This window comes from Xyrauchen texanus, chromosome 25 (assembly GCF_025860055.1).
Source record: "Xyrauchen texanus isolate HMW12.3.18 chromosome 25, RBS_HiC_50CHRs, whole genome shotgun sequence".
In the NCBI taxonomy this organism is placed as follows: domain Eukaryota; kingdom Metazoa; phylum Chordata; class Actinopteri; order Cypriniformes; family Catostomidae; genus Xyrauchen; species Xyrauchen texanus.
The window spans coordinates 17,783,080-17,808,427 of record NC_068300.1 but is presented as its reverse complement, the minus strand read 5'-3'; the positions used below and the strand labels follow the sequence as shown (position 1 = coordinate 17,808,427).

Genomic DNA, 25,348 nt, shown 5'->3' with positions numbered 1-25,348 from the left:
TAATTTAGTATGATTTATAAGCTGTTTTCCTCATGGGGACCGACAAAATGTCCCCACAAGGTCAAAAATTTCGGGTTTTACTATCCTTATGGGGACATTTGGTCCCCATAAAGTGATAAATACACGCTCACACATACACACACACACACACACACACACACACACACACACACACACACTCAACAATCTGATCAACAAATTCATTTGGGCACTAGTTATACAACCACATCATGGGGAATAATACAATGAGGGTAGCAGATGGTTATCCCATATAACTTTGATATACTCATGAATCATGGTAATAACATGGTAGAACCATAGTACATGTCCAAAAACACTTTTGTTAGTGTTATTTTGTTATCAGACCATAATATGACATACATTTCAGAAGTTTCATCTGTTCTCCTCAATAATAATAATAATAATGAGAGGACATAAAAAGCACTAGTTAGTATAAAATCAGTTTCATAATCTATTTATTGTATTAAAATAATGTTTGGTTAATATTTATATATTGAAGACTGAAATAAATATCCACAGTGGACTGGGTGGTTCACTTTGTTTTGGTGCTTTTGATACGCTGTGAGTAAAGTGTTCTTACAGCGCCATCTAGTGATAGAATTAGCATATGAAGCAGATGGGATGCACAATTGTTTAAATTATTCACTCTCTGCAATGTTGTACTGTCAAAACAAACAACAAACAAAAATGTGTGATCATTTATATTTATTTATTTAGCGAATGCAAAATCCTCGAGCCAAGCAGGTGCTTCCTGATCTGCTGCATGGAGGGTAACTAAGCCTCTTTTTAGTCTTTGGAGAGGGCAAGCTTCAATGATGTGTTCCATTGTTTGCTCCTCTCCACATGCACACAGTAGGCATGGGCTGCTGCCCCACCTGTGGGCCGTGGCTGGTCCTGTTGAGGCTTGACCACTTTCTCCTTAGGAGGTTGGGCCAGGGGAGTGGTTTTGAGCGAATAGTCCCGGTTATGATTTGCATGGTTGTGTTAAGATGGGCGTCCACATGGTGTGTATAGGATGACCTTGACCAGACAGGGGCACAGTATTCTGCTGCAGAGTATGCATGGGCCAGTGCTGAGGCACGCAGTGTGCTGCTGCCCCAATTTTGAGCCTGTGAGCTTGCAAAGCAGTTGGTTTGTGGACTTCACCGTTGCCGCCATTCCTTTCAAATGATGCTTAAAAGACAGGGCCCTGTAAAGGGTCACTTCCAGATAGGTTGGTTTGGGGGCTTAAGTCCTCTGAGTTGGATATTTTATTTATTTTGCAACTTTTGCGTTTTAATGGTAGAATACACTGGAGGCTGTTTTTGCTTTGCTTGATTTCAGGTGCCAGGTTTTGCAGTATTGGTCCAGTTTTGAGAGGTCTTCAGTGAGGATCTGTTCCAGTGAATCAAAAACTGGTGCTTGGTTTACCAGTCAGATGTCGTCAATGTAAATTAATTTGTGAGATTTAGTGTTGGGTAAGTCGTGTGTGTAGAAGTTAAACAGGGTTGGTTTGAGAACTGATCCTTGTGGGAGCCAGTTTCTCTGTGTTATCCATGCACTTTTATTCTGTCCAAGTTTAACCCTGAACCTCCGGTTGGTTAGCAGTGTTTTGATAGTTGCTGTTGCCCAGGCATGGAGTAGTATTGTAAGTTTCAGCAGAAGGCCTTTGTGCCAAACAGTGTCATAGGTGGCTGTGAAGTCGAGGAACACTGTTTCTGTCTTCAGCTTGCTCTCAAAGCTATTCTCAATGTAGGTGGTTAGGGACAGTACCCAGGTCCACCAGGGGAAATTAATGGGCAGACTAAATTCCAAGAGACGATATCTTAGAGCAAATTCAAGGATTTCTTGGTGCAGTATAAAAGTAATCCATAAGACTCCAGTGGTTAAATCCATATCTTTAGAAGCGATAGAAAAGGTGTGGGTGATAACAGATCATATTTAAGTATTTTTTTATTCTAAATTCTCCTCCCTCTCCGATAGGTGGCGATATGCACAAAAAATGTGAATCACCAAAAATAAAAGATGAAGAATATGAAAGTAAAATTGGAGATTTATAGTAAAAAAGGATAAATATTAATCTGTTTCTCACCCAGACCTATTATTTTGCTTCTGAAGATATGGATTTAACCACTGGACTCTTTTATGATTCTATTATGTGCTTTTTGTACTTTCAATTGCATGTATGGACATACAGAGCTAAATATTTGGTGTTCAGCAGAAGAAAGAAAGACATACACAATTGGGATAGCATGAGGGTGAGTTAATTTTTCAACTTTCAATTTTGGGTGAACTATCTCTTGAAACATTAGCTCAACCAATGGTGTGATTTGGGGGCGGGACTGTATGATTGTCGACCAATGATAGATGGGGAGAGTGTTCTACTTGGTGACACAGAAATTACACACTTCACCTAAACAAAAAAGAAAGACAATTATAAGACATGAGTTTTAATATTCTTTATTGATTTATAGACATTTATTTTTTCACCCCTGTGGAAACCAATTTTCTCTGATACCAAGTATTTCCATATTGTTCCGTGTTTAATTTAAATTACATCTATAATATTTTACTCACATATGCATCTATTGTTTGATTTCCTTATTTCAATAAACAAGAGTACCCAGTATTAGTTCAATATTGCTACGTTCTGTCACACATACTCTTTTCCCATCTGACAATTCAATTAAAAAATAACTTTATTGGCAAGACAAGGTTTTGACCAAAGCTTCTCCATTACACATCCGCTCCTGGAGAGGCCTGGGGTGGAATAAGGCTAAGGCTAAAAAAGACTTCACCGCTAACATCACACCTGCCCTGATAGGTTGAACAAATCTATTAAAGAGCTCTTGATAATTCTGTACAATGATGACACTTTTTTTTCAGAGATGACTACAGGATGAATATGGTCTTTACAGTGTTGATGGAGGGATTTAAGCAAGTATGTGTCAGCAGTGATGGGCTGTCAGCTTTTCACCTGACATGGTTTCAAAGGGGCACTGGACACCCGGTTTCAAACTACAGTCTGTGTCAGTGCGCATAGTGTTTGTAATATAGAATTACTTTGAACTGCAAATCTGAAATCACACAGATACATTGCCTTCTTATTGTTTTAATTATGTCTGTGATAGAAACGACTAATAACAGATTTGCAGTTTAAAGGAACAGTTTACCCCCACAAAATCGAAATCCTGTTGTCATTTACTCACCTTCAAATTGTTTAAACCCCATATGTCTATGTGGAACACGAAAAGAAACAGAATGTTAGGGACTCTGCTAACATGCTAACACCCTGTTAGACTGCTGCACTTTTGAGTTCCACTGAAAAAAGTAATTCATGCAGGTTTAAAACAACATGAGGTTAAAGGGATAGTTCACCCAAAAAATTTAATTCTTTCATCATTTACTCACCCTCATGCCATCCCAGATGTGCATGACTTTCTTTCTTCGGCAGAATACAAGTTAAGATTTTAGAAGACTACTTCAGCTCTGTAGGTCCATACAATTGAATGGGTACCAATATTTTGAAGCTTCAAAAATCACATAGGTCAGCATAAAAGTAAGCCATAAGACTCCAGTGGTTAAATACATGTCTTCTGAAGAGATAGGATAGGTGTGTGTGAGAAACAGATAAATCTTTAAATTAGAAAGTTTTCCCCCTGCCCAGGAGGGGTGTATCCTTAAATAATGTGAATCACCAAAAACACAAGAAGAAGAATGTGAAAGTGAAAGATAAGAGGAGATTGAATGAGCAGGGAGGAGAATTTATAGTAAAAATTTTATAAAATATTGATCTGTTTCTCACCCACACCTATCCTAACACTTCTGAAGACATTTATTTAACTACTGGAGTCATATGATTACTTTTATACTGACCTATGTGATATTTGGAGCTTCAAAATTTTGGCACCCATTCACTTGCATTGTATGGACCTACAGAGCTGAGAAATACTTCTAAAAATGAATTTGTGTTCATCTGAAGAAAGAAAGTAATACACATCTGGGATGGCATGGGGGTGAGTAAATGATGAGAGAATTAAACATTTTGGGTGAACTATTCCTTTAAGCACATGATGACAGAATTTTCATTTTTGATTGTACTATCCTTTTAAAGCAGATTCTGCTTAAAAAGCAATGAGCTCCATTAAGCCCATTGCTAGCCTCTACACTATCGCAAATGTCTTTTTCCAGACCGGGTTCTGTTTGTACGCACACAGCACTACACGATACACACCAACATGAACTACAGCACCCTAGTGCATAAGAAACTAATTAGAAAACAAACAGAGGTAAAGTCCATCAAAAGCACAACGGTGGATACTAACCACAGTTAGCATGACGTAAAGGCATAATCATGATGTATGAAACCTGCTTCCTACACAATGCAAACAATGCCACAAACAAACAAAAAGTAAAATTAAGCTACATATGCAAAGGCTATGGCTGTACACATTGTTTTTTATATTTATACCACTCAGATATTGATAAGACCCTTTAATATGAAGGGCCAGTCCCTGTGGGTGCCCATTTCTTGCTCAAAATTCCCACCCTCAGTACTGCAAAGGCTAATATCTCTGTGGAAGAACATTGAGGCCTATCAGCAGGCATACATAACCATTTATAAAACCTGGTACATTAGGTTTATGCTCATCTAAAACAAAAAAAAACAAAAATTACATAATTCAGTTGCTTATTGCATTGCAATATCCAAACAACAGTAAGACATTGTTGCACTTTGCTTGTCAATGAAGGGCACAGTGTATCTCCAACAGTACTTGATGTGAGAAGAGTGTCCTTGCTTGTATTTTTGTTTTGTTATTCCATTCATAGGAGTACTTCACTTTGTCCAAATGCATTATCTACAATGAGTAGGCCATTTCGATTTCTCCCAAGTGCAGGTTTTCAATCATCCATAAAAAAATATTCCACATTTTTATCCTCAGATTTTTCACAACAATATTTGTTCAACATAACAGTGTGATATGAACAAAAACATTACAACAAAACATTAGCATTGATTAATCATAATAAAAGAACAAAAATAATAAGCATCGCATGGCTTTAGATTCAAGATAGGAAGTTCATACCAAAAAAGGGGACATTGCACAGTCATGTCCTCTGTGACCTTGCATCCTCTGTTTCAGCCCACATATTCTAACTAAACTTTGATAATTGAATTCATTTTCTTGTAGGCTGCTGGAGTGGCTGACAGTCCTGTGGTGTCAGTCCTTTGCTAGGATGCAGGCAGGAAGTTGGACAAAGAATGAGAAGGGGGCCATAATATTGCTTGTTAGAAGCTACCATCCTTTTTTTATGGGTTGCATAATCTCCATTCTCCATAGAACATACAGAGACAGAATGAACCAAGGACCCTGTATGTTAGTCCAAGTGTGTGCTTAGGTTTGTCGCCTTAGTACCAAGCCATCTAATTAAGCGTCAACTGACAGTTACATCATCCTCTACGTACATATTTAATTTCTGAATATTTTCTTTGTCAACAGGCTTTGATGTTTTGAACTAAACTATGCTACACAAGTGACAATAGAATAAATAGACATCTACTGTCTTCTAAGATCTAAGAGGGGTCAGGGGTGTTTTTAGTCTGACACATTACCTGCTTTTAACACTTAGGGATGTAAAAGCTACACAAAAGACATAAGTCATATCTCTTCTACATCTCTCCTTTCCCTGGAGAGATGCAACTGATTTGTCTGATATCTTGCTTTCTGGAGAGAACCTTTTACACAATGCAGTCCACTGTATTTTGCTTCTCACGCTAGATTTGGTGGAGATGTGTTGCTAAACTAGCATTGAGCCAGTATTCAGAAAGAGTTGGGCATCCTTAGACCATGCCTGCCCACAGTTTTCAACTTGATATGGAAACTGGTGGAACTGCATTGAAGAGTGTGGTGTTTCCATCTTGTAAAGATGCGTTCTGAAGCTAAAGCCAGACAGGGAACAAGTTGAATAAAATAAACTTGAAACTTGAACTTGCTAAGCTAAGACTACTAGAAGCAGCTACCATACTGATGTAACAGGGTATTTGTTATTTTTATCAAGGTGCATAGGGTTTAGGATGCAGAGCCAGAACGACAAGGTACCATGGCACACAACACATACAGCAACTGTAGTCTTAGTGTGTTTGAATGTGTCTCTGTGTGTATTTTGTGTTTTGTGGGCTCTCTATAAACCTAATGACCTAAGTCATTTCCAGCATTTCTGCTCACAGTATGTGTATAAATAGTGGGAAGAATAGAAGATAATGAACAAGGACATGGAATGCATTCAGCATACAATATTGCTCTATTCCAACAATCCTTGCATTTGTCCATTTATTCATCCATCCATACACCAATGATAATTACTTATAGAGGAGGCAGTTAAGGGTGATGGAAAGAGGGTTGTAACGCCCGTTGGGTCGTTTCACACCCTCCTTGGTTTATCTCACTTCTTTACCCTTTCTGCTTCTTTAGTAGTTTACTTTTTTGTTGATGAGTTGATTTGTGTCATTGCTGTGGTATTTCACTATAATTTTTTTCGTCACAGTGTGCTTTTGGAGGTGAAGCTCCTGACTGGCTGTGGTTGGCTAAGGGGGTGTGGGTGAAGTTAGTACGGAGAGAAGAGGATTGGCCCATGTGAGGTGCGTATGGGCCCAGGAGCTGGTCTCAAGATGGCATGGCTGAGAGGCGGACCCTGCAGGAGGTGATGATGCGGATGGTGGGTGGGAGCTGCTGCGCGGAGAGCCAGCGGATTGGAGGAGGCGGCAGCTGCCATTGCTGCAGCAACAGCCAGAGGACTAGGCAGGAGGCCGGCACCTAATGCTTTGGTGAGATCCTATGGAAAAAGAAACAATATTTTGTTATTAGATATACTTAAAGTCAAAAGTTTGGACACACTTATTCATTCTTCATTAGTACTATTTTCCACATTTTGGATTGGAAGTATGGGAATTATTATGTTGTGACCAAAATGTTCAACATATCAAAACTATCTTGTATTTATGCTTCATCAAAGTATCCACACTTTGACTAGATTAGAGCTCTGCACACTCTAGGCATTCTCTCAACCAACTTCATGATTGTGATGAGGAGGAGGGCAGGGCAGGGCCGGGCCGGGCAGTGAGGACCCTGAATCGGGCTAATCAGCTGAGAGGGGGATAAATACGAGCCAATGAATGATGCCGTTATCGTCTTCGTGTAGACATACAAAAACACGAATTTGTGAAATTGGTGACGTCATGCGCACACATATTACGCATTCAGTCTATAGGCATGAACTTCGTCCTTACCTCTGGGGCGAACAGACCAACATGAGATCACCAGCTGGAATCCTTAAAAAGGTGGCACACTTTTATAGTCCAGGGTCACTTGTAGTAAAAAAGCAACCTCATCGTGTGTCCAGACAAAATTGCTCGATGCTTTCGCCATCTTCATTGTTTGTATTCACTGCTCTCTTTAAGAATGCTTATCTGCGCAGGTGTGTAGTTTTCATTACAAAGTGACATCGCCAACTACTGGCCTGGCATGCATAATACAGCGTTTATAGTCGTTTTTGCGGATCCGTGTGAACAGGGATCATTTTGACAACATCGCCACCTGTACGCAAAACTTTTCAAAAAAGCAAAGGAAAAACTTTTTCGTTTTTTGTACATCGTTGTTATTTAAACATACGCTAAGTGTCCAAAAGACTCTCCAAAAAAATTTGTACATAAGTACTAATAATCGCTTGGTGGCCATATGTAATTAGATTGATTGATCACATGAGTCTCTGCCCAAATATGGAGGACTATCACCACTGGTTGGAGCAATCTAAACCCAATTCGATTGGTTTAGCTTTCCATGATGCTACAGCATTTCCAATTGACGTCATCTGATCCAGGAAAGCTAATGTGTTTGTAGCCAGATAGCAAGATGCCAGATGCTGTGTGTACATTGTGGTTTGTGTGGGTTATCTTATGATCTATGCATCTGATTACTTTGAGTGTTGGCTCGTTTTAAAGATAATCACCTCCTTTAAATAATGATAAGTGATATTTTATATTAGCTTATATTTGCTTAGCTTTTCCTCATTACATTTTTGTTTGTGAGAATAAAACAAATAGAGTGGTTGTATTCTACTCTTTGAGAGAGAACAATGCATTTACATCATTTATGTATTTGGCAGACGCTTTTATCCAAAGCGACTTACAGTGCACTTACTACAGGGACAATCCCCCCGGAGCAACCTGGAGTTAAGTGCCTTGCTCAAGGACACAATGGTGGTGGCTGTGGGGATTGAACCAGCGACCATCTGATTACCAGTTTACCAGTTATGTGCATTAGACCACTACACCACCACCATTCCAAAAACATACAACATGGCTATTTGATTAGGTTGATGTTTTTACCTCTTACAAAAATATGTACAGTGCAATATTTGTAATAAATTATTAAAAAGGAATACTTCTGATTTGTCTGCAAATTTCAATGCACTTGTTTAGTTTTGATCATAATGGCAACATGCATTGTAAAATAGAGCGTCTAAGTTTTAAAATGATACCAATTTTGGTTGGTCAAGACCAAAAATTATCTTAAAGTATTAAAGGAGTTCACAAGTCGGCTGGCCAATTTTGCTGCTTTCTCTTCACTCTCTGGTCCAGCTAATATTTTTTTTTAAATTAAACATTTGATATTTTAAAAAATAATGAAAGCACAGGCACAATTTCTATTTGTCTAAAAAACTTTTCATGTGTTTAAGCGCAAGTCTTTAGATCAAAAGGTTTTTAGGATTATGAGAAACATATATTCAGTCAAGTGTGTCTACACATTTGACTGGTAATGTATCTTATACATTGAAAGCGTAAGTGTGTAATTTCTGTTCCACTTGCGCCACTGAACGGAATTGCAAAAAATAAACATTGTTTTCAAACAGCCTCATCTTTTGTTGATCGAACAAACAGAAATTCCCACCCCAAACAAAATTGGTTGCGTCACACCATGTTATTGTGTCAGCTGGATGGGACATTTCTCAAGAAAATTAACCAACTAATGGCTTAGTTATTTTAGGCTCTGCAATGTTAAAATGGGATTCGAGAAAGTGTTTTAACTCACTATTTTAGATTAATTAAATAAAAAATATGACTTTCATTGCATTTTAGCACATTTCTACTGTGTTGACAGGTCAATTGTGTCATGCTAAAGGGATACAAATGTTGTTAATATAACTGGGATTGGTTACCACTTACAGCAAGGTCAGCTCCCCTGTGCTTCTTGTGTCGGCTTAGGAGGGGGTTGGGCTTTCCTGCCACTCCATCCCGGTGCCTTCGACTTGATATGTGCTGCAAACAAACCAAATATAAAGGAAATATTTTAATCCCATTTTATAACTTATTATCAATAAGTAGGCATATACAATTATAATACATTTTTAAAAGTACACAGATCAGTGTTATTTCATCAAATATGGATTTATGTATCTGTCCAAAATGGTGCACCTGTTTGAGCTGCAGTTCTGAGTTGACCCGCACGTTGCAGATCTCACAGTGGAAGGTGCGTTCCTGAGTGTTGGGGTCTGTTTCCCCTCCTCCCTGCTCTCCACTGGGCTTCGGACCCAAACGAGGGTATGCCTTAATGGGGCCGAGTCCACTGCGGGCTTCTAGAATGGTTTTGTGTTTAGTGCCTGAATAGCAAAGATAAACGCACAGGTGGTTTTATTGATTAGTATAATTATATTAAACACATGCTCATACAGTACAGTGGCCCCTAAAAGTACCACACTTAAAAATGTCTCAACATCGCTTCTTCAAAGAAATTATGCTTTCAAACTTTTTTCTCACTTTTGAACAATATATTTTTATTTGAAACCAAAAAAAAAAAAAAACGATTTTTGAGATTTTTTTTTTTCTTTTGCTTAAAAAGTGTGTTTGTACTATATTTCATTCAAATAAATTCCACTTGGTTACATATTTTGTTATATAAAACATTCACACACTAGTTGTGCCTTCAGTGTCCTATCTAGTCTTTGCCACTAGAGGGAACTTGAATCCTCCACTTTGAATCACCCTTGGATGTGACCGCTCATGCTTGACATGGACATTTTATTCCTGTCTACATGTTTCCTATTTTAGCACCATTCTGATGGGAAGACACAGTTTCCTTTCATTGGAATGTTTTGCATCTGCAAATTACATCCTTTTTGAATGTAGGTTCAATTATTATATGCTCGTAAGTCAGACAAGTCTTTGCTGAAATGTTTCAATTTCAATCTTTGTTGCAAAACTGAATTCCTCAAGTTTCTTGGAATGTTAAATTGGACTGTCTTTAATACAATGAAGTTAATCCATTTGCCATTTTCTGTGCTTGGAGCTGTGTAACACATGGCTTTCCTTAATTATTAGACCGTCTTGTTCCTGGCCTGTCGATAAAAACAGCTTAGATATGGACAAAAACAGCTGACATCCACATGCTCGGGCTCCAGAATGCTTATGACTGTGTTTTAATCTTGAACAAACAACATTGGGAATTTCTACACTTTTTATTGCCAAACCAAAAGCAGATTTCATTCTCTCACTTTGACCAAAAGTTTATCTTTTACCCCAGGGCCATAACTTGAAAGTATATGGAGGGGACACGAAAAGGCAAAACCCTGCTGAAAACACTAGCTGCAAACATGATGAAATTCCAGGCTGGTTTATGCTGGTTAGTGCTAGTTTGGTTCTGGTCTAGACAGTGGACTAACATAGCCATGAAGTTTACCAGCAAAAAACAAATGCTTGTCAAGCAGCATGATCTTTCTGGTGAAGCTAGTTGACTAAGGAATTCTTGCTGGTTAAGCTAGTTAATAAGCCAGGTAGATTTGTGCTGGTGACTTCTGTTAGAAGATCATAAAATGGTAATTCCTAACCTTCCTGTCTGGCAGTACATTGAATCTGATAAATAAACAAATAGATGATAGAGGAATTGATAGCTGAATATACAGCTGCAGTATAAGCAAACAATCAGTGCTTTAACTTCTCAACCTCCTTCCACTGCCAAGCTATATCTGTGCTTGTCTGCATAACATAATAGTGTACTCTTTTAGTTGCATTTTGGGACTGTATTGATTCCAGATTGTTCACCTAAACTTAGTTCATCCATCCATCCATCCATCCATCGTCAACCGCTTATCCTGTGTACAGGGTCGCAGGGGGCTGGAGCCTATCCCAGCTAACATTGGGCGAAAGGCAGGGGACACCCTGGACAGGTCGCCAGTCCATCGCAGGGCTAAACTTAGTTCATGATTATTATTATTATTAAATTTTTTATTTTTCTCCCAATTTGGAATGCTCAATTCCCAATGTGCTCTAAATCCTCATGGTGGGCGTAGTGACTCGCCTCAATCCAGGTGGCGGAGGACGAATCTCAGCTGCCTCAGTGTCTGAGACGTCAATCCGCACATTTTATCACCTGGCTTGTTGAGTGTGTTAGAGCATGTGTGGAGGCTTCACACCATACACCAAGGCACCCACCCACAACTCACCATGCGCCCCATCGAGAGTGAACCACATTATAGTGATCACAAGGAGGTTACCCCATGTGACTCTACCCTCCCTAGCAACAGGCCCAATTTGGTTGCTTAGGAGACCTGGCTGGAGTCACTCAGCACTCCCTGGGATTCGAACTTGTGAACTAGCGGTTTCCAGCATCTTTACCACTGAGCTACCCAGGCCCCAGGTCATAATTATTAAAATATTTTTTTTTTTTTAAAAACATAGTTGTGCTCCAAGAAGAATGACTTGCATATTTCTCCTGACTTTTAATGATTATTATTTACATTTTCAGAGAAGATAAACTGTTGTCAAATACTTTATCTGAAGGCATTCATTTCAGATAGCCTGTGGAAAAACTGGCTTATGTTCAGATATTTAATGAACAAGCTCAAAATTAGACATTTCTAATCAGCGCAATAAACATAGGCCTACTGGGCATATTTACTAAACATTTGTGCTACTTTAGTGTGTGCACTTTTAATACTTTGGCATAAAAACCTTTGTCTTATTCACTAACCACCAGTAAGGCAGTTTAACCAAATGCTAAATGCACTGAAATAGAGCTGTTATGGTTGTAGTCCAAAAATCTGGAAGAGAATTCACATTTTCGAGCCAACATACTTAAAAAAGAACACACACACACACACACACACACACACACGCACGCAAGCACGCACATACAGTGGATTCTAAATTCACATTTGAGGTTATGAAAGTGTGTAAGCTATGTAACGTCCACATATCTTCAAGTAATGTTTACCACAGACCTTATTTTACTCATCAATCCAAAACTGCCATTATAAAGATCCAGAGAAAATTCCTGATTGTGCTATAGTTCTTTTCAGAACAAACATGCCTACTTTATATGTAAAGTAGACTTATTATAGATTGTACTTGATTCACATATCTCAGCGCTATTTGTTTGACTCAATTAAATTCACAATTTCACCGCTCACAAAAAGCAGGTGATAAACAACATTTTAATAAAAATATATGATTGTATACATTTTCTACTGATCAAAATGATGATCAAATAATGGAGAAAGCTTTATAACTGGTGGAGCATAATAATAAATAATACATCGGATCTCCCCTATGTCTTCTAGGAAAAGAGTGACTGCTGGTTTTTCTGATAAATAAAAGAAGAGATCAATAATAAATAGGCAGATAGAGTTAGTTGTATGCATCAGAGAAAACTGTCCTCAACATGCACCTTCGTCTTATCAAACAGGGTTGTTTGTGTTGACACAAGCTGAATAATACAGCAGACTGACATACATCTCTGCTCAGGCATTAGAACCAGAAGAAATCAAACACTACCCAAAACACTACAAGCCACACTGAAATTCAAAAAATCATCTCCCTTGTTCATTTTTATGCACACCTTTGGGGCAAAACAAGAGGCCAAGCAGTGCTGTAAATTTGTATATAAATCGTGAGAGAGTTAAAGCTTCTAAGACAGAACTTCTGATTTCAGAAGTTTAAAGGGGTTGTTCTGTGATGGACATAATTGCTAGTGTTCTCTTGTGAGTTGCCTTGAGCTACCCAAAGCATATTTCTATAGCGTGTAGAACAAGATAAATCATGCATTTTTTTTAGCAAGGACATTTTTTAAAATAATTATGTCTTCAGAGGTCATTTTTGCCAGTAATGAGATTCATGAGTGTGACAGGGCGGAGGGTGGGGCCGGGTCGTGATTCCGCACACCCAGCCTCTAATCAGGCTAATCAAGCCTCAGAGAGGGATAAAGGCCGACTGGAAGCTGCAGTGCGAGAGAGAGAGAGAGAGAGAGAGAGAGAGATTTATGGGATTTATAAGTTTCGTATTAAAATATAATTGATATTGTCAAGCCGGTTCTCGCCTCCTCCTTTCCATTAATCCCTTTACACTGGTGGCAAAATCAGGGAAGGGGGAGGGATGTGCTGTAGTAGAATTCTCGGCACTACCATCCACCCCAATGGAGAAGCCGTGGCCATCCACTAGAGGACGGAGGAGCCCGGCCACCTGGAAGCAGAGAAACGGCCAGCGACCGCAAGGGGAGGATCAAGCGGTTACCGCTGCCAAGAGCGGGGGAGACCCTTACCGTCCACCAAAAATGTGGCGGAGCGTTTCGTCTGCCGGGAGCCGGAGGTCTGCCTCCGATCTGTCAGGGGAAGCGTGGCTGTTGTCCAATAGAGGGTAGAGGAGTGGCTGAGGACCAAGCTACGGCGTATCGGAGAACCGGCGAGTAAGTGTTTTTTTTCTCTCTCTCTCTCTCTCTCTCCTCTCTCTCTACCACTGCCACTCCGTGTTGGCCTTTCTCTCGCTTTTTTTAATTTATTTATTTAATTTGGCACAATCGCTGTTACGGCGTGTAGGTGCCATACTTTTTTTTTGTTTTTTTCCCTCCACTTGTCCCCTTCTTCATCCAGGTAGACGGGTATGACCTGCCGGCAGATGTGCGGAAGGCACACCACTCCCCAGGGAAAGAGGGTGTATGTCAACCCAGGGGCTCCCCGGCCTGAGAGAATGAGGGAGGAATGTGACAGAGCGGATTAGCCTGATTGATCACTAATCAGGCTAATCAAGCCTCAGAGAGGGATAAAGGCCGACTGGAAGCAGAGAGAGAGAGAGAGAGATTTACAGACAGCTGTCCGACACCTTTGTGTGTTTGTCTTTTTGATTAAGTTTTGTATTCAAATATTATTTATATTGTCAAGCCAGTTCTCGCCTCCTCCTTTCCATTAATCCCTTTACAGTGAGGAAGACATGTAACATTAACACAGTGGAGAAACACTATATGACACCTTGAATCTGCTCTATCTTTTGGACTACTGTTATGGAAAGTGCTGGGTTTGTTGCAGTTAGACACCTGTGCTGCATTTGAATTTGTGGAGTCCCAACTCAAAATGACATTTAAAGCTCAAGTGTGTAATTTTGTTCAATGTAAAAATAATGTCTTCTATCCCAGCTTAATATGCAGAGACAACAGGGGGCCTGGATAGCTCAGCAAGTATTGGCGCTGACTACCACCCCTGGAGTCACGAGTTCGAATCCAGGGTGTGCTGAGTGACTCCAGCCAAGTCTCCTAAGCAACCACATTGACCCGGTTGCTAGGGAATAGAGTCACATGGGGTAACCTCCTTGTGGTTGCGATTAGGTGTTCTCACTCTCAAGGGGTCGCGTGGTAAGTTGTGCGTGTTGTAGCAGAGTAGCATGAGCCTCCATGCTGATAGTCTCTGCGGTGTCATGCAGAGCGAGCCACGTGATAAGATACGCAGACTAACTGTCTCAGCAGCAGAGGCAACTGAGACTTGTCCTCCGCCACCCGGATTGAGGCGAGTAACCGCGCCACCACGAGTAGTGGGAATTGGGCATTCCAAATTGGGAGAAAAGGGGATAATTTTTTTTTAAATATGCAAAAACAACTACAAGAATGCCATTGATTTTCCAGATAAATGTAAAACATTGTGGCTTTGGGGTACAAAAGCCCAACAAAGCTACACTGACTCAAACAATGGTGTGAGTTTGGTGCGAGATTCTCTGTTTAGAAACTAGTCATTATTTTGGCAATTCCGTCTGGTGATGCTAATGGTGCAGACATGACATACTTCAGCTTTAAACTATAGCAGAAAAAAGTCACATGTTTAGACCAGTAAGACCTCTCAAACAGGACAAATATACAGGGAGCTTTTGAAATTATGTTTGAGCTCTCCACCTCTAACTGCCCATTGCAGACTCTTTATTCCGTTGACGGATGTTTTGTGTAATAAGTCAGCACAGTAAGTTATTGAATTTAGAGTTGCCACTGAATGGATCTTCACCTTTATTGTGGGCCTCCAACTGGGAGAGTGAATTGACGGCCACTTTGCACAGTGAGCAGTAAAGCATCTTTTTGGATTTGTCCTCTTCAGTCTCAGGGTTGCTGGGGGTGGCTGATGTTTCTCCAGGGACCCCAGTGCCTGCCTGCTCTGTGTTGTCACAGCAGGGGGAGGAAGAGGAGGCTGGGGGCGGTTGAGGGGTAGTAGGAGTGGGCAGAAGGGGACAGGCAGAAGGGCCAGGAGAATCTGGGGTTGGGGAAGTAGAAACAGCTACGGGCCCCGGGGCCACCGTGGATCCATTTAACTGTAGTGCGGGCTGCGTCTCATCTGTAAAACAAAGCAAACAACAAAATTACATTCAAATTGAGTATTTATGGAAGTTAATAGTTTTTAAATTTTTTATCTATGGAAATAACAAAGCTGCTGCTCTGAAATTCAAGTGCATTCAGTTCACGCCACATAAATGTGTTGTTTCCTGTAACTCTTAAACCAAGCATACCACATAACTCTTAAACCAAGCATACCAAATAACTCTTAAACCAAGCATACCACAATCCTCTGGTCTTGTAGTGCGCAAACCTAGTTTTTATGGACCACATTAAAAATGAGTCTTAAAACGTTTACTTCATAAAATATTATTATTTACATATGTATGTATTTTTATGAGCCTCCTCATGTTGTTAATGGAATATTACATAATGTTGAGCACCACAAAAAAATAATCTGGGTAACAGCGAGGAGCTTACAATGGAAGTCACTGAGGCCAATCTGTAAATGCTAAAATACTCACCGTTTGCAATGTATAACCACAAGATGTAAACAATATGTGTGTTAACTTGATTTTAGTGATAAAATCGCTTGCTAACCATTTCTGTGTAAATTTAAATCTAAATTTTACAATTTTGTTGCCATGACGATGCAACGCAGAAAACCCTAAAATTACTATAAAAATGTAAACAACTTTACAGCCCAAATAATACACGTTTTAACACGAGGGCTTTATTAAAATTAAAAGCTTCACATTTCTGCTTTTAAAAATTGGCCACATTTACTTCCAATGTAAGTGTCTCAATGTAACCTCGATTTTTGCTTTTTATTTTTAGAAAAGAGGGACGAGTCAAAATAAATGTTTGTGGTAATCACTATATGCCACAAATGCTGTCGATTGAGATTAACTTGTATTGAACATGGACTATTCCTTTAAGGGTTGCTTATAATTTCTCAAGTAAAATAAGAGAGATGTTTAGGAATATGTAAATATTATCATAATAATAGTACGAGATGGTGAAATTGTAAGAAAACGTACGAGTTGAATTGTACAAAGATGTATGACATTTACTCCCATATAGAGATAAATAAAAAGAAACAGCAAACAATGTTATTATGGGCAGTTCAACCCCTAACCCCAACCTAAACCTAAACATGAAGACTAACCCTTACTCCAACCCTAAACCTAACCAGGATTTTAAAATAAATATAACTTTTGTTTTGATTGGTTGGTCTCTATGGCAGCGTTTCTTAAACTATGGGTCATGACCCAAATTGGGTTACATAGCCATACATGTTGGGTCATGACACATTTTAATATTAGTGTAATTATTTCCTTAATAAGTGTACAGTAACTGAAATTGCTAAGAGCAAATGCTCTCTGTTCAGAACACTCTTCTATGCTGTTGTGCTGGCTCGGCACTGTCTTTTGGATTTTTCCCCCAATATAATAGTGCCCCGCTCTCTTTCTCCGCATAATCAGGCGAGGCTGCAGTTAATGTGTACACAAGCCAAACATAAAGATGACAAATTCCACGATTAATTTGTTTGTCTCTGTTTTATATAAAGGATCAGAAATGTAAGGAGTGCCAACAAAGTAATAAGTTGTTCATAATAAGACGACATCCTCAAGCGGCACAAAAAACGCTCTATAGTCTACTGTTGTGTGTCATGCACTTAATTTTTCACTGTCCAAATAAATAGAAAGACATCAGAATGATGAATAATGGTCAGCTTGAATAATATATTCTGTTCTGTTCAAACTTTTATTCAGAAATGAATGAACCAGTTACCACGGTAAACATAGTTTCTGTCAAAATACTAAAGTTGCTGCAATTACAGTCCTACTATAAAACTTCAAACTTTGTAAAAAGCATTCAGAATCTTTCTACTTTTTCCTGACTAAATGGTAACCACCAGTTTATTTATTGTATTAACCATAACTATGGTATTTTATGATTTCTATGGTGCATTTATGTAGGGGTTACAACATATCAAAATATATTTTTTCTTTATTTCTACAATTTGAGGGTGTGCATATTAAAATATTATTTAGCAGTTAAAATGGTTTTGTTTTTTAGAATAATAAAGATTTCTTTAATAGTCTGTCTATATCACAATTGTTAAGTGAATAAATTAAAGGATATATAAAAAAGCATATTGTTTTTGAAAGTGTGCAACAGTTTTGAAAAGTGTGGGTCCCAAGTAAATACAAAATTTCTAATTTGGGTCCTGGGCCGAGAAAGTTTAAGAATCCCTGCTCTCTGGGAATTAAATTCGTATTGTACATTTGTAATATTTTGTACGAGATGGTGAAATCATAAGATATTGTACAACTTGGTGACTTGGTTTGTACGATATTTTACGATTTTAACATCTAGTACAAATTATTACTAATTTTCATGAAATTATGTTGGATGGAATCTAAAAAAAGAGAAAGTAGAGAAACCATAATAACTGACTGTGATAAGACAAAAAATATGAAATACACTACCGGCCAAAAGGCTTGGAGACATTTGACAGAATTTATGTTTCTTGTGATCTTAAAAACATTTTTAATTTAAAGGCTTAAAATTTTCATTTTACTTAAATGGCTGAACAGTGATGGAAAAGAAGCCAACAAGAGCCCAGCATATATGGGAACTATTCTATTATTAATACTATAATATACAGTAATATTCAGTATGTTACTAATATTGTTCTAAAATGTGGAAAGCATTTATCATAAATTAAAAAGAACGTGTGTCCAAACTCTTGACTGGAAGTATGCATGGGCACGGGTAATTTTAACCATGCAATCGGTGAGTGCAATTCATTCTTTTGCAGAATGACTTGGCGCAACACTTTATGAAGTGGGGCACACTAAAGACCTCCTAAATTTGGTTGGGATACATTACACAGTTATGCCTGTCAGTAAACACTGGGATACCTTTCCACACCGTATGAAATATCTAAAGGCACGAGGGCAAAATCCATCCCCCAGATTATGGTTGCACAAGGACTATAAAAAAAGTGTCCATCTGGGAGCAAAGTAACAGACTTCACTGAGCAATTTCCTTGCAAGGATCTTGTATGTTTTTATCATTTTACACATGCTTGACCACAAGGTCTTAGATAAATTATTTGTGACTCCAATACAATCATATCCTTCTCCATAAAAAAACACACTGTCAGGATTTGATTCACCATAGCATTTTTAGTCCAACAGCCTCTGCTGTGATGGCAAATCCTGAATGGCAGGTGGATAAGAGCTGGCAAGAGCCTTCTTTCTATATTCAAAGTGTCCAGGAAGATTTCTCTCTTTGGAACACCATAAGGGTGATACAATTATGACAAAAGTTTCATTTTAGGTTGAACTATCCCTTTAAGACATGACAACATCGAAATGCCAATTCCCTGGCCAGTGCACTGACAACTGAACTAGAGAGCTGATTGAGATGCACCCTCTATTTATTCTCTTGCTCTGTCTCTCTCTGTGTTTGTAGAGCAGATGAAAGTCTGTGCTTTATTTCTTTTAGGTCCAAGCAGCTTTCAGAGGCTCATAAAGATCATCTGGATCAAAGCACAGGGTGATGACATATTGCTGTTTTGGAAGATACAGGACGTAACAGTAAAGCCCATGATCCTTCTAAAAACACCACAAACTAATGGCTATTACTGCTTTAGAATGGACAAACTGGAGCATGTGACTTGTACTCAGAGCAGGTTTGGTTCTTAATGGCCTGAAATTTGAACTCTGAGCTAATATTCCCAGTACGCCTTTTCCACTACACACCCATTCCCCTTTAGGCCCCCACCCTCTAACACACACACACACACACACACACACACACACACACACACACACACACACACACACACACACACACACACACACACACACACACACACACAAACACACTTACACAATATAAGTCTGTCTGTGTGCATGTGGTTTGTGTTAGCAGATCGTGGTTCAAGGGGGTGGAGAGTGTGTAATGGGGGATTTCAGAATCCTCCATCTTCTGGATAGTCGCCATCCACCACCATCATTGACATGCCCTTCATGTTCACTGCAGTGTGCGCCTGTCTGCCCTCCATTTATTCTGTGCTCTGCATATTTAAAAGTGTAGTTACACAACATGCACTCATGGAGGACTCATATTTAATGCTTTAGCGCTAACTGCTGAAGGAGTTAGACACTGTAAACATTAGCAAGTAATGACATAAATATTTTAAATAAGGTCAATAGTGCAAACCTAAATATTATGTTCTAACGTCGCTTTAAGAATACAAGCACTACAAACCAAAAGTGGGCATGGTATGTGATTTTAGCAGAACTACAAATTAGTTTAGTTACAAACTCTACATACAGACAATGCTGAAAAGACCAGCTTAGCTTAGCTTAGGCCATCTTGATTTCCAGACAAAGTAAAGTCAACCTGCTATTAATGCTGCATAGATTTCACTGACATTCACAGAGCTATAGCAGAGAAGGTATGTTCTAGGGGTCAAGTAGAAGAGAGGGATACACAGCCCCTCATCAATTATTAATGAACCCTGAAACAGGACACAAGAATGAGCTCTGGTACTTATTAATTATGGAGTGGGGAGCATTAATTTGCCTCACACTGATCGCTGTTTCCCAGAAGAATCTTGCATTCAACAGAGCAGGCCTGTTTACAAAATGATTGTCATAATTTGTATTGAGTCTGTGTGTAAGCATAGTGATTCTGACACTGTAGCTTAAAGACAAGGAGTAGTGAAAGAAACAATAGACAAGATTTTGCTGGTAATTTTATGGCACTTCAAAGCGTCTACTGTGAAATATGGAGGCTCGAAATTAGTGTCGTGCTGCCTGCTGTCTCTATACAATCTCCAGATGTGGTGCTTGAGAATATCGCTGGATGCGATGAAGGAATGTGGACTTGCTGGAGACATATGGCTCTCAATTTTAGCAGCAGCCTTCATTAAAGAGAGCAATTGTGCTGGAGTGGGTTTTGTGTAGCAAACAAAGTGTAACGACAGTTCAATGCCAAATTTACTGTGCCTCCAGCCCAGTCTTAGTAGCATTACAGGTCTTGTTAGCCACATTCAAACCTTATAACAAACCCTCAGATGACTATAAACAATATGCAAAGCCATATTTAGACAAACCACTACTAAAATCCTCTCTCAATGAGCTAAGAAAGCAAACTATAAATTTGGTATTTATATACATAAGAATGTGAGCACATTTTCCCATTTAATGTAAGTAAATGGTGACTGAGGTTAACATTCTACCAAGTATTGTTAAGAACAGCATGAGGGTGATTAAATGATTATAGAATTTTATTTTTTGGGTCAATTATCCCTTAAAGCTGATAAAGAACAACTTTGTGTTCCACAGAATTTTTTTTTTTTTTTTATAGGAGTATTTTTATTTTTGAGTGAGCTATCCTTTAAATGTCAGTACTGTTCAAAAGTTCAAAAACAAAAGTGTTAAGGGAACATGAAGTAGCCAACTGAAACTCTATAAGCACTTAAAGGGTGACTGCAATGGTCTGAGTATTGTCTTTCTTCTTCTGGCAAGAAGCTGGCTGTAGAGATGCGTAAAAAATATCTATCATATTTTACATCTATAGCAGAAGTACAACACCACCTACTATATCTCCTGAAGCGTGGGAATTCCCCTTCTGTGAATTCACACACACACACGCACACACACACACACACACACACACACACGCACACACAGCACACACACACACACACACACACACACACAGGGCAGACATCAAGATATGTTGGCAAGTGTAACAAACAGGTTAGGGCCGAGCCTTGATGCATACCCAAAATTTAGTCACATGCACACAGACTGCAGTGGGAACAAAAGACTGGAGAAATTAAGGGGAAAAAAGCCTGTGAGCTCTTGACTTGTGCAGAATGGCTCTACACTGTTCAATCACACACAGAGTCACATTTATTTCTCCTCCACTTATAGGGCTTCCAATGTCCAGATGGAACTGCAGCTGTTAGGACTCTAGGGGTTGGCAGCTCAATGAAGGCTCTGTTGTGAAAATAATATTATGGGAGGGCATCAAAACAAAGCGATTGCCGGGATATACAAGCAACCGAGCAACCGGCCCGCTAGGGGTCGGGGTCACGAGAGTGAGCTTTGGATGGAAAACGGCATTCTTTCAAATGTATCTAGTTTCACATTTAGATCATGGCCAGTTTGTTTTGGCACTCTCCCGCTGGAATTCTTTCTGGGCCTTAAGACTTTTCTATGAGCAGGCAAATCCCTGAGTAAGAGACACGACTATACTGTCCTACTCTGTGACAGAGGTGATGAGCAAGACATCAGTGGGAAAACACATACAGAATAAAGCAATAGAAGTACAGCCATGCTATATGTTATTGGTGGAGTTTGACTGTCCAGACGTCTACATTGACCTCCCTGCTGAAAAGACCACCTTAGATGGTTATCAGCGTACTGTATGCTTGTCTCCAGTATGGGTGTCCCACCGGGCTTTTTAAAAAGCTTAACCAGCAAGACTACCTTGGTCAACCATCTTCATCAGAACCAATTAAAGGAATATTTAACCCAAGTTCTGTCATCATATAGTCATCCTCACATCATTCCAAATCCATATGTCTTTCTATTTCAATACAATTTCAGTTAAAAGCAACTCACTTTAAAGCTTTATAAAGAACCCAAAAGTAGCCATCCATGTGACTCTATGCGTCATATTCCAAGTCTTCTAAAAGCATACAGTACATACATGTTTTGGTCAGAAACAATCTGAAAGTAAAATGGCTTACATGTGGAAATCTTGAGAGAATAGAAAAAGCATAAAGCACTGTTTTTCCTTTCATTTCTTACTTATGAATCTACTTATGAAGGAGAGCTATGGAGGAAGTCAAGATTTTCACACAAAAAAAATGACAGGATTTGAAATCTTTTTTTTTTTGGCTTTAAAGTGAGTCTCTATCAACTACTTCAATTTGTATTGAAATCAGTAAACGTGACATCCTTTAAAACAACTACTTTTATGTTCCGCAGAAAAACAAAAAGACATACAGGTTTGGAATGACACGATGGTGAGTAAATTATTAGAATTTTTTTAATGGAAAGGCATGGCAATGATGGTCCACCAGGAAGACCAGCTCTAACATGCATTTTCCATCATAGACTAAGTTGGATTTTCAGTTTTTTTGTATGTCCAATGTACAACTGCAGGATTTTAAAGGTGGCTACAGTACACACAGAGAAGCTGCACATAATTAGAGTGTGGCAGGGTGGAGGGCGGGGCCGGGTTGTGATTATACACACCCGGTCCCTTATCAGGCTAATTAAGCCTCCGAGAGGGATAAAGGCTGATGGCAGATAGAGGTGCGACGAGACAGAGATTGTTTACGGACATGTCTGTCATGTGTGTGTGTGTGTGTGTGTTTGTGTCTTTGGTTTCAGTTTATAATTAAAATATCATTTATATTGTCAAGCCGGTTCTCGCCTCCTCCTTTCCATTGAACTACGTTACATAGAGCTAAAAGGTTGCAAGAGGCATTAAATCGATGGTCCTTTGAAGGCTTTTAATATGGATTTCTTTGGCATTCATGGATGTAGTTTAAAAAAGGAATCCAAATACTTGTTTTAAAGCCTCTCATAAAAGTTTGATTCAGCTCTGGGCAATGATGGGAAAATGGAAAGTGTATGGAGAGAAAGAGAAAGAGAAAGAAGGTGGAGAGAAGACATAAGGAGGTCTATGTCAACTGTAAATAAATGGCAGGGAACAGACATAAAAGGGAGTCACCAACCCTCTGCCACTTAATGAACTCTGTGCCCCCCTTCGTTTCACCACCATAATGATCTGCCAGCATTTAATCACATTTCATTAAAGAAAGATCAGCTGGGATGTTTCCATCCTGCCCTCCTGCCCCCCTAGTTAATCCTCTGACCTCTGAACTTTTTTATAACCACAATCACCCTCTCTCACCAACTCCCTCCCAGCTTTCCTAATCCCAAAGTTTATTCTGATGCAGAGACAAATGAGCTTCTAATCCCTAATAACACTGTAAACAGCTCCATAAACACATCAGCTAGTCCTTTGTAATAAAGCTGTAAAACAAGTGCTATGTAGTGGTGTCAATGAAAGTCACACTACTCGTGTAAAATTAGGCTCTGAAATGTATTGAGGGAGTCTTGCTGAAGGCCTAAAACATTGGCCTCTCCATTCAGAGTAAAAACAAAGGAATGCTATTTTGAATCTTGTGCTGAGATTGAGGGATGTTGTCTTTGTATCTCTCATACTACATGGACAGTCCTGCAATTGCCCTGTGACAGACCCCAGACTTTCAGTGATTGGAATGTTCGATTGGCTGCTTCATAAACAGTAAAGTCAGACCACACGCTTGGAGAAGTCTGACAATTTGTGGTGTTTTTGTGTCCTAGTTTTGGTGGCTTGACTCATAGCCTGAATTACAGGGAAATTGCTCTAGCATTGCACATCTTTTGAGAGTTTTTTAGGAATTGAGTAAAAAACAAAAGTACTGCCTAAAAACATGATGAGAACATAATATAGCTTCCTATTTTACAGAACAGTTCCACGTGAGTGTGGATTGGGGACCAGATTTGTATTCTAATTGTATAAAATAGCTTTTTGTTTAGCACCTAGAAGTGACTAGCTCTTACCTGCTTTGCTTGGGTCAGTGTCCAAGTTGGCAGGCAGGGGTCCTGTAGGTGAAGGGGAAGAGATGGGCCCAGGAGGAGGTTTGTCGCTCTCTTGTGGGCGGCTCTTGGAGGTCTCGATGCCTTTGACTCTCCTAGCATGGCGGTTCCCCTTGTAGTGGGCTTCTGCCTGACTCTGAAAAGAGCACAGGGATAAAAAAGAGTGTTACAATGATGCTTGACATTCTATGACAGCATCTTTCCAAATCCAAAGGAGACTGGATTCTAGCATCCCTAAAACAGATCACATTGGGACTTAACCTGCAAACAAGTGTAGTCACAGAATGAGATTGTAAAGCTTTGGACCTTTATATTCCTACATGTCTCAAGACTCGGTTTTCACACAGCATGTGGTTCCAGTGACTGTGAGACTCTGCTTTAGATGTGAAGGAAGAACTGATCCAGAGGAATGTTGCTTCAGTGGCCTGTGCCATCTTATCCTTGTACCTTCCTGCCATGTTTTGTTTTTCTGAAATTTTTAGTTTGACAAAGTACATATCTGCCACATTATCTGCCACATTAGTAAGGCAACAACAGCCATAAATTCTTCCCCCTCTGTATAAACCATAAACAGCGTAACAGTTCTGTTCCCAATGTTACATTTTTACATATGGTGTGGTCTTGCCAAGTAGTCAATAACTTTTGGAAAGCTGTCTCAATGCTTTCTCAAAGATATTAGGTAAGAACATTCCTTTTAAACCTAATGTTGTGTTATTGAATGTCAGTTCAGCTTTGAATCATACATTTAAAGGGATAGTTCACCCAAAAATCTAAATTCTCTCATTGTTTTACAAACCCTCATGCCATCACATATATGCATGACTTTCTGTCTTCTGCAGAACACAAACTAAGATTTATGGAAGAATATCTCAGCTCTGTTGGTCCTTTCAATTTAAGTGAATGTTGGCCAGAAATTTGAAGGTCCAAAAAGCAGATAAAAGCAGCATAAATGTTATCCATGAGACTGCAGTGTTTAAATCCATATCTTTAGTATGAGAAACAGATCAATATTTAAGTCCTTTTTTTACTATAAATCTCCACTTTCACTTTCAGATGTGAAAGTGAAACTAAACAGTCACCACATGT

At 39.2% G+C, this 25,348-nt stretch overlaps 1 protein-coding gene across 4 annotated transcripts in view; it reads right to left on the bottom strand.

The window, feature by feature from the left end:
* Positions 1–2,450: 2,450 nt before the first annotated feature.
* The window catches only part of LOC127619186 (zinc finger protein 385A-like), a 129,840-nt gene continuing 106,942 nt past the window's right edge, over positions 2,451–25,348 (bottom strand). For all 4 annotated transcript variants that reach the window (XM_052091980.1, XM_052091981.1, XM_052091983.1 and 1 more), the window contains 5 exons: positions 24,227–24,398; positions 15,310–15,633; positions 9,473–9,657; positions 9,224–9,316; positions 2,451–6,834 (listed from right to left, as the gene is read on the bottom strand). In XM_052091980.1, coding sequence (XP_051947940.1) covers positions 6,607–6,834; positions 9,224–9,316; positions 9,473–9,657; positions 15,310–15,633; positions 24,227–24,398 — 1,002 coding nt within the window. In that variant the 3' untranslated portion in view covers positions 2,451–6,606. The remainder of the gene's footprint in view (positions 6,835–9,223; positions 9,317–9,472; positions 9,658–15,309; positions 15,634–24,226; positions 24,399–25,348) is intronic.